General features: G+C 35.5%; 1 protein-coding gene across 8 annotated transcripts in view; it reads left to right on the top strand.

Annotated features, from left to right (window-relative positions):
* The window catches only part of ICE2 (interactor of little elongation complex ELL subunit 2), a 68,539-nt gene that overhangs the window by 16,682 nt on the left and 34,139 nt on the right, over positions 1-17,718 (top strand). For all 8 annotated transcript variants that reach the window (XR_003436375.1, XM_027123189.1, XM_027123188.1 and 5 more), the window contains 4 exons: positions 7,992-8,129; positions 9,256-9,369; positions 9,543-9,702; positions 10,664-10,845. Coding sequence is in view for 7 of the 8 variants with exons in the window: in XM_027123189.1 (XP_026978990.1) it covers positions 7,992-8,129; positions 9,256-9,369; positions 9,543-9,702; positions 10,664-10,845 (594 nt within the window). In the remaining variant the exon portion in view is untranslated. The remainder of the gene's footprint in view (positions 1-7,991; positions 8,130-9,255; positions 9,370-9,542; positions 9,703-10,663; positions 10,846-17,718) is intronic.

The raw sequence follows: 17,718 nt of genomic DNA, 5'->3' as shown, positions 1-17,718 counted from the left end.
TTCTGCCCATTTTTGGATTGGCTTGTTTGTTTTTTTGTTGTTGAGTTGTATGAGCTGTTTGTATATTTTGGAAATTAGGCCCTTGTTGGTCACATTGTTTGCAAATATTTTCTCCCATTTTGTATGTTGTCTTTTCATTATGTTCATGGTTTCCTTTGCTGTGCAAAAGTTTGTAGGTTTGATTAGGTCCCATTTGTTTATATTGTTTTTATTGCTATTGCCTTGGGAGACTGACCTAAGAAAACATTGGTACAATTTATGTCAGAGAATGTTTTGCCTATGTTCTCTTCTAGGAATAAACTCTCCCTTTTTAATCTATATTTAACTTTAAATCAATTTTACTGAGGTAAAATTTACATACAATAAGAATCGATTTTAAGTGCATGTCAGTGAGTCTTCCTGTGTAACCATGACGCCAGCCATGATATGGAGTATTTCTTTCTCTTTTCTTTTTTTATAATATTTTATTTTTTTAATGTATTTTATTACTATTTTTTTAAATTTTATTTATTTTTGGCTGTGTTGGGTCTTTGTTGCGGCAAGCGGGGGCTTCTCTCATTGCGGAGCACGGGCTCTTGGCACGTGGGCTTCAGTAGTTGCAGCACGCGGGCCCTAGAGCACGTGGGCTTCAGTAGTTACGGCACATGGGCTGTAGGGTGCTTGGGCTTCAGTAGTTGTGGTGCGCGGACTCAGTAGTTGTGGCTCGCGGGCTCTAAAGCACAGGCTCAGTAGTTGTGGCGCATGGGCTTAGTTCCTCCGTATCACATGGGGTATTCCCAGACCGGGGATCAAACCCATACACCCCTGCATTGGCAGGTGGATTCTTAACCACTGTGCCACCGGGGAAGTCCTGATATGGAGTATTTCTATCACACTAAAAAGATCTCTGTGCCTCTTTCCATCCATGGCCCTAGGAAACCACCTATTTGCTTTCTGTCACCATAGATTAGATTTGCCTTTTCTGGAGTTTTATAAAAATTGAATCACACACAGTGTATTCTTTTGTGTCTGACTTCTTTCAGTCAGCATTTTTGAGATTCATCCACATTGATGCAAGTATCCATAATGTATTCCTTTTTATTCCTTTTTGTTTTATTGTATGGTTATACCAAAATTGGTTTACCAGTTCAACTGTTGATGGGCAGTTGTGTTATTTCCAGTTTGGGGCAATTTTGAATAAAGCTATTAAGAACATTCTTGTACAAGATTTTGGGGGGGAATATATTTGCATTTTCTTGGGTATATAACTAGGTATAGTATTTATAGGTCATCTGGCAAGTGTACAAAGTTAAATTTTATTAGAAACTGCCAAGCTGTTTTCCATAGTGGATGTACTATTTTATGCTCCCGCCAACAGTGAATGTATGAGAGTTCCAGTTGTTCTACACTTTAGCTAAAACTTAACATTGTTGATCTTTTTAAATTTTAGCCAACCTATGGTGTGTAGTAGTGTCTCATTATGGCTTTAGTTTGCATATCCCCAAAGAGCAGTGATGTTTGAACATCTTTTTTGTGTTTTTATTGGCTTTTGTGAAATGTCTGTTAACATCTTTTGCTAATTTTATTGGTTTTTATTTTTATTGATTTTTGACAGTTCTTTATATATTCTGAATACAAACCTGTTTTATATGTGTGTGTGTGTGTGTGTGTGTGTGTGTGTATAGTTTTCTCCCAGTTTGTGACATGCTTTTTAATTTTTTTAATAGTCTCTCAAAAAACAGAATTTTAATTTTAATGAAGTCTAATTTTTGCAAGTGTTTTATGGTTGGTGCTTGTATGTGTTCTAGCATAGAAATATTTGCCAACCCCAAGTGGTTCTTATCCGAGGTCACTTTTACTCCTTTACCCTTGTGCCCACTCCCCACGCAGGGGACTTCAGCAGTGTCTGGAGATACTTTTGATTGTCACAACTGGCAGAGAATTACTCGTATCTAGTGGCTAAAGGCCAGGGATGCTGTTAAACATCCTACAATGTATATAACATCCCCCACAGCAAAGAATTATGGAGCTTCAAATGTCAGTAGTACTTGTGTTGAGAAACCCTGATCTAGAGGTTTTATAGTTTTAACTTTTATGTGAATGTGTGTATGTTAATTTCAAGTTATTTTTTTGTGTAAGATGTGAGGTTTGGGTCAAAGTTAATTTTCCTTTCATCTGGATATCTCGTTGTTCAAGCATAGTGATTCTCTACTGAGAGTGATTTTGCCTCCTACCGGACATATGGTAATGTCTAGAAATATTTTGGGTTCTTATAACCGAGGAAGGAGTGCTTCTGGCATCTAGTGGGTAGAGCCAAGAATGTTGTTAAATATCCTGCAATGTAAAGGTTGCCCCCCAACACAAAGAATTATCTGGTCTAAAACGTCAGTAGTGCCAATGTTGAGAAATCGTTTCGCGCTATTGGTTGAAAAAGCTATTTTTTCCCCTCATTAAATTGCCTTTTCACCAATGATGTGTGGGTCAATTTCATGACTCTAATCTATTTCATTAATCTATATCTCTGTCTTTATGCCAATACCACCGTGTCTTGTAGTGGAAGACTACAAGAAACCATCTGGTAGAAATCCTACAACTTTGTGCTTTTTTAAAATTGTTTTGGCTTTTATTGGTTCTTTGCATTTCCATGAAAACTTTGGAATCAGCTTGTCAATTCCTAGAAAAAAACTACTTTGGAATCAAAATTTCTAAAAGAAAACTAAGTGGGACTTTAATTGGGATTGCTTTGAATCTATAGAACTTATATTAAAGTTCTGTAGATTCTATAGAACTATAGAAATAATTTTTAATTATGGAAACAAATACCTCTTAAAATGATGTTTAGCTAGAGTGCCTTTTTAATAAATAAGATCTGACCATCTCTTGCCTATTAATTAAAAAGTTGAGTCATTTACATTCATTGTGATAATTTATGTATATAAACCTGTTTATGATTTCTATTTGTCTTTTTCTAAACTTCTTTCTTTGACTTCTTTTGAGGAGATTGACTTTTTCCCCCTTCTTTTTTCCCTCTCTACTGATTGGAATTTATACATTTTTGATGTTGTTGTTGTTCTTAGTGGTTACTCTTGAATTTTCACAATGAATTTTTTCCTTATTGAATTACCTTGTCACCACTGACCTATGGGTAAATTTCTCAACTCTATTTAGTTCTATTAACCTATACATCTACAGAGACCATAGAGCATTTTGACTTTCATCACATCCCTCCTCACTGATATTATTGTTTTGATGCTGTCTCTTTTTTAAACCTACGTAGGTTTAAAAACCTAGGTTTTTAAAGGTAAAAAAACCTAGGTACATATTTTATATGAACAATGTTTGTCTTCTTTTATCTACAAATTTGGATCTTTTTTGCCTTTCCATCTCCTCTTTTAAAATCTACATTCTGAAATCCTCTTCATTTTTCCTGAAATGTTATATGTTCTAGATGTTCCTTTGGTGAAGGTCTCTTGGTAATGAACAATCTTCTTCTTTGTTACCTGGAAATATTTTTATTTTGTTCTCATTCTAATAAGATAGTTTTGCTCCATACATAGTTCTAAGTCGACAGTTTGTTTTATTTCTCAGCGTTTGATAATATAATTCTACTTTTTCTGGCTCACGTATTATTACTGAAAAGTGTATTGTTTGTTTAATTGTCATTTCTTTTAGGGAATCTGCCTTTTCTTTCTGACTGCTCTTAATTTTTGGTGTATTACAGTTTCATTACAATGTACTTTATTAGAATAAAATTCTACTTGTTTCATTGTGTGTCTTGTATCTGTAGATTCAAATCCATCATCAGTTCTTGAAAATTCTCAGCCATTTTCAATTATTGCTTCTTTTTTGTTTTCACAACTCTCTCTCTGGAATTCCCAAACGTCCTAGGTTTCAGTCTGTCTTCCATTTCTCTCTCTTTTTTTTTTTTTGCGGTACGCGGGCCTCTCACTGTTGCGGCCTCTCCCGTTGCGGAGCACAGGCTCCGGAGGCGCAGGCTCAGCGGCCATGGCTCACGGGCCTAGTCACTCCGCAGCATGTGGGATCTTCCCGGACCAGGGCATGAACTCATGTCCCCTGCATCGGCAGGCGGACTCTCAACCACTGCGCCACCAGGGAGGCCCCTCTCTTTTTTTGGTGTGGTAAAATATATATATAACATAAAATTTACCATTTTAACCATTTTTAAGGATAGTTCAATGGCATTAAATACTTGCGCACTGTTGTAAGTGGATTTTCATCATCCATTCCCAAATTTTTCCATTGTCCCAAACTGAAACTCTGTATTCATTAAATAATAACTCATCATTCCCTCTTCCCCCCAGTCCCTGACAACCACCATTTTATTTTTTATTTCTATGAATTTAACTTCACTAGGTACTTTATATAAGTGGAGTCATTTCAATATTTGTCCTTTTGTGATTGGCTTATTTTACTTAGCATAATGTCTTCAAGATTCACCCATGTTATAGCATGTGTCAATATCCTTCCTTTTTTTAAAAAACAATTTTTAATTATGGTAATATACACATAACATAAAATTTACTGTCTTAACCATTTTTATTATTTTCTTAATAGATTTTATTTACTTATTTATTATTTATTTATGGCTGCATTGGGTCTTTATTGCTGCGCATGGGCTTCCTCTAGTTGCGGCTAGCGGGGGCTACTCTTTGTTGTGGTGTGCGGGCTTCTCATTGTGATGGCTTCTCTTTTTGCAGACCACGGGTTCTAGGCACGTGGGCTTCAGTAGTTGTGGCTCACAGGCTTTAGAGCACAGGCTCAGTAGTTGTGGTGCACAGGCTTAGTTGTTCCGTGGTGTGAGGAATCTTACTGGACCAGGGATCAAACCTGTGTCCCCTGCATTGGCAGGTGGATTCTTAACCACTGCACCACAAGGGAAGCCCCTTAACCTTTTTTTTTTTTTTTTTTTTTGCGGTACGCGGACCTCTCATTGCTGCGGCCTCTCCCGTTGCGGAACACAGGCTCAGCGGCCATGGCTCACGGGCCCAGCCGCTCCGTGGCATGTGAGATCTTCCCGGACCGGGGCACGAACCTGTGTCCCCTGCATCGGCAGGCGGGCTCTCAACCACTGCGCCACCAGGGAAGCCCTTAAGGGGAGTTTTATGGAGATTTCATTTAGTGGGCATGCTTGATTAAATCATTGGCTGCTGGTGATTAGCTATCTATGGGCCTTTTGTCATCTAATTAGCATAAAAAAGACATTCTTATCACTTAGGGGATTCCAAGAAATTTAGGAGCTGTGTGTCAGGAACCAGGGACAAACAGGAAATATTTATTTATTATTGTGCCACTCACCATGCTACTTTCTGTGTCTGAATTTGTCTGTTGTAGGTACCCCCATATAAGTGGAATCATATAGTATTTGTCTTTTTGTGACTCGCTTATTTTACTTAGCATAATGTCTTCAAGATTCATACATGTTCTAGCATGTGGCATAATTTCCTTCCTTTTTAAGGCTGAATATTCCATTGTATGTATATGGACATTTTGTTTATCCATTCTTCCATTGATGGACATTTGATTTGCTTCCACCTTTTGGCTGTTGTGAATAATGCTACTGTGAACATGGTTGTACAGATATCTGTTCAAATCTCTGCTTTTCAAGCCTTAAATGTAGGGCTCTCCTGTTCAGCTCCCTACCTGATCTTAGAACTGGTTGAGGCATTTGCCCTCAAGCCACTTCACCTTTCATGGGTTTTCTTACTGCTCACAGCTCCTGTTTCTCCTCATTCTAGATGTTTGGCGTTTATTTATTTATTTATGGTCCTTGGAGATTCTCCTCGCTTTTACCAAGCCCAGCAATGCATGAAAATTGTTAGTTGTAATTTATCCAGCATCTAGTGTGGTTTGGATAGGAGTGTTCTTCAAGGTACCTACTTTATCATATTGCCAGAAGCAGTATCTGTTAAATTTTAAGCTTCAAACATGTATGAAAACATATTATATTTTCTCTTTCTGGAGCATAGTTATTTTCATCTTTCTTTGTAAGTGATAAATGTGTTTTTGGTGTTTTTAACTTTCAAGATACTTTGCATGTTAAATAACATTCGGGAGTGGGTGGTGGGGAACAGCCTGAATCTCTTAACCTCCTTTGTTCACTCTTAGCAGTTTTTCAAACATAAGTAAATTACTAATTAAAGTTTTTAATTAAATATATTAAATAATGCTCCTTTAGTTACTTAATATCTACCAGTTGTGAAATACCTTTAATACTGTGTAGTGTATCTGAGTATAGGTATAAAACTGTCTTAGATTTTCCCTTGAATTTTTCTCTTGCCATAATTACTGAGTTAAGTGAAACTCACTTAAAAAGCACTGTAACATCTAGCATAGTTTTACCAAGAAAGATGTGCTGATAAATATCTAATCAGAGTAGTCTATATGTCACATAGTTCTTATATATTGCTTTCCTTTGCATGTTTAGATTTTTGTAATGACTTCTATAGGATAGGAATATTAGGGGTGAAAGTTGACTAATATTATAAATGAGGAGCAAAGATATTATGCAGATCCGAGTTTGCGGTTTACTAGGGTTTTTAAGAGCAAACAGAACTTCTTCATATTAACCTATATCTGTCTTAATTGCAAGTAATATCCTGATTAAATATCGAGGTCATTATTGAAAAGCGTAGAATTGAGGGGGGAAATGTGAAAGATAATAGAGAGTGAGGATTAAAGAAAGAAGAGGATATGAAACTATAGATAAAAAGATGTACTGGAGTAATGTTATTGATTTGTAGCTTGACACACTTTATAAATATCTGAAGGGAAAGAGGGTGTAAGATATAAAAATATGCTTATTGGGGCTTCCCTGGTAGCACAGTGGTTGAGAGTCCGCCTGCCAATGCAGGGGTCATGGGTTCGTGCCCCGGTCCAGGAAGATCCCACATGCCGCGGAGCGGCTGGGCCCGTGAGCCATGGCCGCTGAGCCTGCACGTCCAGAGCCTGTGCTCCGCAACGGGAGAGGCCACAACAGCAAGAGACCCACGTACCAAAAAAAAAAAAATATATATATATATATACACACACATATATATATATGTGTATGTATATATATATATATATATGCTTATTGCTAAAAGCTTTTGTGATATAAACTATATTCTAAAAGGTTCAGATTAAGGTTCATTGAGAGAAGAAGAGAAAACACATACATTTGGCCCTCCGTATCCGTGGGTTCTACATCAGTGGATATGGAGGGCTGATGGTACTATACCATTTCAAATAAGGGATTTGAGCATCCTTGGATTTTGGTATCCATGGGGGATTCCAGAGACACGAGGGACAACTGTATCTTAGAAGATAATGTAGTATGTATGGTTTTATAACTCCCCTACCCCCTCCAAAACTGCTGTGCTTCTTTGAGTTATTTACATGTTATCACATGCTTGGGTGAAACTGTGAATTTTTCTTCCTCATTACATTTCCTGGTAAGTCATTAATATTTTGAGAATATTTTGGAGAGAAGAAAATACTAAATACTCCATCATTTGAAGTAGTTATAAAATTTCTCATTTATTTTTTAGATTGAAGGTTAGAATGACCTGTAAGATAACTACTTCATTAATTCATTGTGCTTGGGGATCTTTTTAGGGTATTAAACTTACTTATTTCTAATCATTCATGTAACTGCTTTTATTCCCATAAAGTGTGTTAAAATTTTCACGTGGCTTTATTTCTTTGACAGTTTCTTAAATAGCAGAGAAAATATGATGTGTCTTCTCTAACTTTAAATTTTAATACAATTGCTAATTTTAGTATTATTAAACATCAATGTTTTAAGAAATTAGGTTAAAAAGAATTGTTACAAAAAATAAGCGTTTAAATCAAGTAAGGAATATACAGTGTGCCTGGATTGTTAGAAGTTCGGTTAATGAAATGAGGCTCATATTTGAAATGAATAATTATTTAGTCACATGTGACTAAGTTATTTTTGTTGCATTATTAGAGAAGTACAAAAAAATGAATTTCTCTTAATTTTTATTTTTTAGCAAATTTTAAAAGCTTGTATTGAACAAGTGAAAAAGTATCCAGAATTCTATACTCTCCATGAAGTCACCAGCTTAATGGGATTCTTCCCATTCAGAATAGAGATGGGATTAAAGTTAGAAAAAACTCTTCTTGCATTGGTAAGGTTTACCATAAGAAAATAAAAGTAAACTTATTTTTGTCTGAAACATCATCTGTATTTCACACAGAAGCATAATTTAGACATATTTCAGTATTTATGTTTAAATTTTGAGCAGTAACAAGATATACTTTTTAAAATACGCAATACAAATGTGTCCCCTTTTAATGTATGACTACCATTACTTGATGATTTTAAAAATATCACTACTGGGACTTCCCTGGTGGTCCGGTGGTTAAGACTCTGCACTCCCAGTGCAGGGGGCCTGGGTTCAATCCCTGGTCAGGGAACCAAACCCCACGTGCCGCAACGAAGATCCCACGTGCCACCAGCTAAGACCCGGTGCAGCCAAATAAATAAATAAATATTTAAAGAAAAAATAAAAAGTTAAAAAAAAATATCACTACCAACTTTATTTCTTGATTTTCTTTTCTTAGTTTCCATCTCTTTTATGTTTCTGAATACAAGCAGAAAGCTTTTCTTTTAAGGGGATTTTACTCAATATCATGTTGGAAGTAGGTGTGTGTAAAGAAGATATTTTAGAGTTTCTCTTATACCCTGCTCTGACTTGTACTTCATAAAATGAGAGGTTAGATTTTAAAATGACAGGATGATTTCATGGCACCCTTATCTTGGACCCTTTTTTTAAAAAAAACCTATATGGGGGACTTCCCTGGTGGTACAGTGGTTAAGAATCCGCTTTCCAATGCAGGGGACTCAGATTTGATCCCTGGTCGGGGAACTAAGATCCCACATGCCGCAGGACATCTAAGCCCACATGCTGCAACTACAGAGCCCATGCACCCCAACTATAGAGCCTACGCGCTCTTTAGCCCGCGTGCCACAACTAGAGAGCCTGTGCACCACAACGAAAGATCCCACGTGACCTAGCTAAGACCCAATGCAACCAAAAATAAATAAATAAATAAAATCTTTAAAAAGCAACTATATGGTGGTTGTCAAGTAAAAACATTAAGGTCTTGTCTTAAGACGTCTGTAAATTTGATATTTGCATTTAGTACAATGAAGAATTTTAAGTTATAAGTTTCATATGATGAAAAGATACTTCAGGGAAAAAATACATCAAGATTTCTGCAATAAAACATTCATTTTTTTTTCTTATTTAGGGCAGTGTAAAGTATGTGAAAACAGTATTTCCCTCAATGCCTGCAAAGTTGCAGCTGTCAAAAGATATACCCACCACTGAAACACCAGAACAAACAGCTGCAGCTATGCATTATGTAAGTAGTAAAGTGGTTTTGGATCTTCGTAAGCAATCTTCTGTACCTCATAAAGTACATGTAACCTGGTTGTTCTAAAGTACCCTTCCTGAATTTCTCCCTTCTTTTCATTATTTAATCAAAGAAGTTTCTAATAAGTGTAATCAAGTAACAAGTTTCATGTTGTTTTTCAGGACATTAGTAAAGACCCAAATGCAGAGAAGCTTGTTGCAAGATATCACCCTCAGATAGCTCTAACTAGTCAAGCATTATTTACCTTATTAAATAATCATGGACCAAGCTACAAGGAACAGTGGGAAATTCCAGTGTGTATTCAAGTAATACCTGTCACAGGTTTGTGATTTGCCATGTCAAGTAACACTCTCAAAAGAGGAGTTGAAACAGTTCTATTTCAGCAGTCTGATTATAGGTGGTCATTTGTCAAATACAAAAAGCTAAGTTTTGATTTAAGGAGGGTGTAAATTTGACAATTACATTCAGTAGAAGAACTTTTTAATATATAGTGCTAAGTATACAATTGACGCTCATAATGAGTTATTAGATTTACAGGACCTGTATGCATGCTGGGTGTGTGAGAAGTAGAGAAAAAATTATAGTTTAGGGTGGCCAAAGATACATGAAATGGTGAGGTTCTTCTGTCTTTCACTGAAATAAAAGGAATGCGATACTTTATTAGACAGCCTCAAATGCGTTAGTTTCCAGGGTTTATTTACTTACCTATTATTGGAATTCAGATTTAAATAAGTCTATACTTATAAGATAGTCTCTCTCTTAACAGTAAAATTAATATTTACACATAAATTCTGTACCAAATATTATTCCCCTTCTATTTTTGTTCATATTTAATAATTTTCTCATATCTTTTAGAATTAATATTCTTGTATGTAATAACATAATTGGAGTAAATGAAGGACTATGTCTAAAAACAAAACTACAAATTAGAGTTAAATGTAATATATTCTCCGTGGTAAACATTTTATCACTTTTTGAAAGTATAACCCAAGAGGAACCGAGTAATAATGACAGTAAAAGTATAACAATAAAAAACAGAAAATCTTTTTTTAAATTGTTAGAAAAAGAACATGTTTTTCTTGCCAGTAAGAGTCTCTTGCCCTTAGATCTCTAAGGGACTTTAAAAATCTTTTCATTCAAGGCACACGTATGGGACATGTGCTTCCAGTTTCTATCCTGTGTCTCTTTGTTTAGTAATTCTTCTGTTATACATCCTGGTTTGTTTTTTTTTTTTAATATGACTACTAGTAACAAATCACTCCCATTCTTTTTCTGTGTTAAGGTTCAAAACCAGTTAAAGTAATTTATATTAATTCACCACTTCCCCAAAAGAAAATGACAATGAGAGAGAGAAATCAAATCTTCCATGAAGTTCCCTTAAAATGCATGATGTCCAAAAACACAACTGTTCCAGTCTCTGCAGTATTTATGGACAAACCAGAAGATTATATATCTGAAATGGAAGTATGTAATGCTTTCTTTTCTTTTCCTTAAGAGAATGTACTTGTTTATCCTTTTGAAGAATAACATTTTATTGCAAGTCTCTAAATCTGGTAGTTAAAAATACAGACTTTAGATTGAAACTTAAAATTGAACCCCACGTGGATCTAGACTTTAGACAACTAATTTAACCTCCTTCAGCCTCAGTTTTCTTCTTTTATAAAAGAAAGATGATAATACCTACTTCATAAAATTGCTGTCAGGATTAAGTTTGATATTTATACGTAAGATGCTGAGCACAGTCTTTAGTACATATGTACTAAATATTCAGTCAGTAATGGTGGTCATAGTGGTGATGGTTTTATTTAATTAGTCTCATTTGTATTCAAGAGTTTTTAAGTATGAAAAGGAACAGATGAGTTTGACTGGGGCAACAAGAATTTGCTGGATTGTTAATCCTTTTTAGTGTATGCTTATTATCTGCGTGACCGTAGGCAAACTACATAATCTCTTTGTGTCTAGTTTGCTCTGTCTGTAAGATGGGTATCATGATAACCTAACTCATAGAATTCTTGGGGATTAAATGAGTTAATACACCTAAAGCATTTAGAACAATGCTTGGTACTCCATAAATACTAGCTTTTATTATTTTGTGTATTTTGAAATATTTTTCCATGATTATTAGAGCAAGGCATTCTGTTTATACAAAACTTTATTCATCCATTCCACAAATATTTACTGAGCAGATACTGTTCCATGCACTGAGGATACAGCAGTAAATAAAAATGAAGTCTCTTTTCTTTCAGAACTTACATTAGTGTCAGAGGGCACAGATAATTAAAACAGTATCAAAAAAGCACACACTGATAAATACTATGCAGAAAAATGGAATAGGTTAAGGGGAAAGAGATGGGAATGGGATTCATGATCAGGAAGGCTTTTCCAAGGACAGGAAATTTGAACAGGGACTTGAATAAAGTGAGAGAGCAAACAAAATTAAAAAATAAAATAGAAAAATTTTTTCTTATTTACATATAAGAGCTCATACTATTTTAAGAATATTGGCCTTTTGTCTTTCATATTTGTTTATTTTTTTTTTGGTTTGCCATTTGCCTTTCAGTATTTTTATGATGTGTATGTCATAAAGCACTTCCAACTTAAGTTTTTTGGAGGTATTTTTGTTTTTTGTTTTGTTTTACATTTTTAAATCTATCTAAAATTTATATTGGTGTGAGGTGAATGTCAGTAAGTAACAAGTGCTATGAAGAAACATGAAGTAGGTTAAGAGGGATGAAAAGTGACGGAGTAACTTCTTTCAGTAATGGCAGACCAAGTAATTTGGGCCTTCCATTACCGATGACAACTAAAAAAAGCTGGACATATTATATAAGTTTATTTCTTAGAATCATCAAAGACCTAACAAGATAGGGGGTACTATCTGAGGACTGAGATACTAAAGAAGACCAGAATCCAGGTTGGTAAGCCTGTCACTTAGGGTAGTTTTTGCCCTGAATGGTATTTCAGTTCTGAAGAGGCAACAGAAAATGTGCTTTTGGCAGCATCACAGGACTAGGAGGACAAAAGTCAGAGTTCAGTTTTCCACCATGAGCTTGGACCCTGCAGGGCTATACCCCAGGAGTAAGAGTGAACAAGAAATAAATCAGCTTTCTTGTAGATTGTATTCTGGGTTTTCAGGCCTTGAACTTGGATTCAGATGCTTTTGGATTGCTAGTGTCTCTAGATACCTAGCAAAAGCAAGTGACAATACTTCTTAGAGGAACAGAATGTCATTTTGAGCCTCGAATTATTTCTACAAACAAGTTTTTAAATATAGCATCTGGAAAACATTTAAAGATAACTAGACACTGGAGGAGTAAATAAAAATTAAGTTTCTTTTCATGTACTGGATACTCTGAGCACCAGCCATCACAAACAATGACCAAAGAAATAGACTCACAGAAATGGATCCTAGAATTATCAGTCACAAACTGTGAGCCAACTCTGTTTAATTATACAGCATGCAAGAAAATTAAAGCCATGTTTTAATTGGAAGGAATATGCCTTGCAATGCAGGGGATGCGGGTTAGATCCGTGGTAAGGGAACTAAGATCCCACATGCCGTGGGACAGCTAAGGCCGTGCGCCTCAACCAGAGAGCCCGCGTGCTGCAAACTAGAGCTCACATACTTGGAGCCCGTGCATCACAACTACAGAGCCCACACGCCCTGGATCCTGCACGCTACAGCTAGAGGGAGAAAACCCGCATGCCACAACTAGAGAGAAGCCCACACGCCGCAACTAGAGAGAAGCCCGTGTGCTACAACGAAGACCCAATGCAGCCAAATAAATAAATAAATATTTATTTATTTTTTAAAAAAAAGTACAGTTAAGAATGCTGTAAAGGGGGTTATTAGCACATTAGATAAAACTGATAAGAGAATTAATAAACTGGAAGATGGGTCTGAAAAGACTATAATGAAACAGGCAACAAAAAGAAAATACGGAGAGTAGGGCAAGAGGTATAGAGAATGTAGTGAGAATGTCTAACATTTGTGTACTTGCACCCAAAAGAGAGGTGTAAAAGAGGTAATGGGACCAAACCATCTTGGAGACAAAGAAAAAACTCTTAAAAGCCACCAGAGAAACAAAAGGCACATTAGCTATAAAGGACTGAGAGTTAGACTGGCAGGTAACTTCTCAACAACAACGATGGAAGCCAGAAGACATTGGGACAATACATTCTCCTGAGAGAAAATAACCCTCTTTCTAAAATTCTCTAACCAGTGAAATATCCTTAAGTAATAAAAAATTAAGAAAAGATATTTTCAGATAAAAACTGAGTTTACTACTAGCAGACCTCCTCTAATGGATGTTCTTCAGGCACAAGGAGAATAATCCCAGATGGCAAAAGGATGGTGAAAGATGCAAGAATGAATAAAGAATAACAAAAGTGAAAATAATATGGATGGGCTCTAATTAGTAGGTGAGTGCAGGGGCACTTGGGAACTTAAGTAGTTCTGAGATGACCTGGGTCCTAAGAACTCTAGAAACTAACCAGCCAAAGTTCCTTCGAAGACAAAAGCCTTGGCTCAGGAAAATTCACCAGTGGTAAAGTTCATATTGAGCAGAACAAGGACATTAAAGGTAAAGGAAAAATAAGTTTTCAGATAATTGTGGGAGCGGGAAATAGAGAAAGCAGATATCAGAATGTACTAAAGATTTTATATGCACACACAAACACATGCAAACCTACATGCATACATACGTACATCATGGTAACAGTGAAGCATGAGCTTAGAGCCATGAAGCTAAGAAAGCTATCCTGGCACACTGTCACACAGGCTTGTCCTCCTGCAGAAGCAGGTGTGCCCATCTCAATTAAACATGAGAAACAGAAGAGGATTGTTGATGGAAATTCTTACAAAGTTATTAGAGGAAGAAAAGATAATTGCTACAACATTTTTACAGTCAAATGAAGAGAGATGTACCCACAGAACAGATGAAAACTAATGTGTTCATCCTTTGCCCTAGAAATCTCACTTCTAGAAGTGTAGCTCAGAAGTACACTAGGAAAAGAATAATATATTTGTGCAGGGTGTTCACCGCAACTATAGGTATTCATTAGAAACAGTCGTCATGTCCCTTAATAGGGTATTTATTAAATAAACTGTACATCTTCAATAGCATACTATGCAACTATTACAGGCATACCTTGTTTTATCGTACATTGCTTTATTGCACTTCAAAGATGCTGCGTTTTTTACAAATGGAAGGCTTGTGGTAACCCTGCATCAAGCAAGTCCATCATCGTCCTTTTTCCAACAGCATTTGCTCACTTCATGTCACTGTGTCACATTTTGGTAATTCTTGCAGTATTTCAGACTTAATCATATTTGTTAATGGTGATCTGTGATCATTGATTTTTTTTTTTTTTTTTTTTGCGGTATGCGGGCCTCTCACTGTTGTGGCCTCTCCCTTTGCGGAGCACAGGCTCCGGACGCGCAGGCTCAGCAGCCGTGGCTCACGGGCCCAGCCGCTCTGCGGCATGCGGGATCCTCCCAGACCGGGGCACGAACCCGTGTCCCCTGCATCGGCAGGCGGACTCTCAACCACTGCGCCACCAGGGAAGCCCAATCATTGATTTTTTGATGTTACTATTACAACTTGCTGAAGGCTCAGATGATGGTTAGTGCTTTTTAGCAGTAAAGTATTTTTCTTAAGACGTGTACATTTTTAAAGACATAATGCTATTGCACACTTAATAGACTATAGTGTAAACATATCTTTATATGTACTGGGAAACCAAAAAAATTTGTGTGACTCACTTTTTTGTACTATTTGCTTTATTGTCGTGGTTTGGAACCAAACACACAATGTCTCCAAGGTATGCCTATAAAAAGAATAAGAAAGCTCTAGGTATGCAACTGTAGTGTGATAGCCAAGATATACTGTTTAAGTGAAAATGGTCACTCAGAGAATTAAGTGTCTATACATCCTTAAAGATTTATATCCTAAGTTCAAAAAGAATTGCCAAATATTTTAAACTGCATTTAGTAATCATATTATTAGTAATGATATTGCTGTTGTTATTTTGAACACATTAGATAGTACGATAAAGCAAATAAGTACTTATATTTGTATTAGAAACCAAGAATTTTAGCATAAGAAATACAAATGCCAATCAAAGGACTTAAGTAAAAACCTTATAATAATATTGGAATTATATAAAAAAGATGCCAGTGCTAACTTGAAGGGTTTCCCGTTGGCCAGAGTGTGTCAGTTTGACCATGACAAAGAGTAACTGCAATGGATGGAAACATATGAAATAGTTAAAATCCATGAATTCATAATAATATCTTTTTAAAAAAGTATTAGTCACCTTTGGAGGGTGCTAGTGTATCAAGTCATTATTCTGAAAACTGATTTTTGAAAATTCAAGTATTTGTCTTACTTTTCCAGTACAAACTGTATTTCAGGTAATGATGAAATACGACTGTTACCATTTTGCAGTTCCTAATGAAATAGTGAATCTAGGCCGTGATCATCATCAATGACTGCTAAAAGCATTAGAAGATTAACAAGGAATTTTAATGGGTAGATTAGTTTGTCGACCCTTGATGAATCAACAGAACTGTTGTAATATCACAAGAAGAAAGATAAGCAGATGACATTAGCCTCCTGATTGAAGTGGGAAGTACACAGTACCACATATAACATGTTCAGATTTTTTTAAATGTGCCTGAATCTGGTCAAGCTACTAGATCATTTTAATAGGAAATGTAGGGGAAGAGTGTGTTAAATGATATCATGGGGATGCAAAATCCAGAATATGGAAAATTTTATAGGATAACTCATCTAGTTTCTTCTACAAATACCTGGTGGATATGGGAGTTGGCAGAGTATGGGGGAGAGGCATTTGAGAAATAAATTTGAAAGACATCACCCAAATGCAGTGTAGGGATCTTGGTTGGATCCTGATTCCAATAAACAATTGTAAAAAGAAATTGATCAGACTAGGAAATTTTAACAGTGATTAGATATTTCCAGCCATTAAGGAAGTGTTAATTTATTGATACAATGAATATGTTTTACCGAAGAATCTTTTTATAACCACATACTAAAATATTTACAGATAAACTGCTGTTTTTATCCAAATTTGTCAGGGGTTGAGAACATTGTTTTTCAATTCATTAATTTTGGTTTTATATTTATGAAATTCCTTCATTTTATTATTGTGATTATATTATTCTTTTCCTGTTTCTTGAAAAGGCTATGAATGATGCTTCAGATTTTTAATGTCCAGTGTTCTCATTTTTATTGCTTTTTAAGTATTCTGTAATTATCATTTTAATTTCTTCTTTTATCCAATAATTTGGAAAGTTTTTAAATTTCAAGTTCTTGGGTTTATTATTGTTTGTTTACTTTTTTCTTAATGGTTTCTAATTTTATTTTCTTCTAAACAGAGAGTCAGACCTTAACAGATTCTGCTTTATACTATATTGATGTTTTCTTTGTGTATTAATTTATAGTCCATCTTTGGAAATGCCCCTTCGATCCTTGGGAGGGAAAAGGTATATCTTTGCAGTCTATATGTATGTTTTCAGTCATTCATGTATCTTTGTTTCAGTCATTAAATATTATTCATAGTTTCTACATCCTTATATTTACTAAGAGACAGTGTATCAATGACCAAGTACAGTTGTGTTTCTGTCAAATTTTCCTTTTATTTTTCAGTTTTGACAATTTTGATGTTGTTATTTGACATGTCACAGTTCATTATCTATTCATCATGGATTGCATCTTTTTCAACATAGGATTCCTTTTTCTATCTAATGCTTTTTGCATTGACTTCTCTCTAACACTTAATATTGCTAGTCCTTCTTTATTTCTTGGTGTCATGTCCCATTGTTTTGTTTTGAACCTTTTTGTGTAAGAATGCCTCATGTAAACAGAGTATAGTTTAATTTTATTTTTTGACTAAATATGGTAGTCTTTTTATTTTAGCAAGTGCTACCATTTGCTGAGAAACTGCTTACTATGTACAAAGATTATGCGAAGAAACTTTCTATATATAATTTCTCATTTAATCCTTAGAATAAACCCAAGAGGATAACCCTATTATCCCTATTTCAGAGATGAGGAAATTGAGTTTCAGAGAGGTAAAGTAATTTACCCAGGTAGATCTTTCTTACTCACTACCTGAGGCTGTCAGAATATATTTCTCTCAAATCCTAAACTGTAATCCAATTCCATGGTATTTATCTAAAGTGCTCTGCCATACTGAGGAGAGATGTTGCTACCTAGGGAGAAGATAATTTATTCCTGAATAAATTAGAACTGTCTGTAGTTCTTCTATTACCCAAACAATACATGAAAAACTATAACCTCAGTGGCTTCA

The sequence above is a fragment of the Aethalodelphis obliquidens genome, unplaced genomic scaffold (genome assembly GCF_003676395.1).
Source record: "Aethalodelphis obliquidens isolate GAN/ISIS:26980383/991018 unplaced genomic scaffold, ASM367639v1 scaffold26, whole genome shotgun sequence".
In the NCBI taxonomy this organism is placed as follows: Eukaryota; Metazoa; Chordata; class Mammalia; order Artiodactyla; family Delphinidae; genus Aethalodelphis; species Aethalodelphis obliquidens.
The sequence above is the reverse complement of the archived record's forward strand: the minus strand, read 5'-3'. Positions and strand labels throughout refer to the sequence as shown.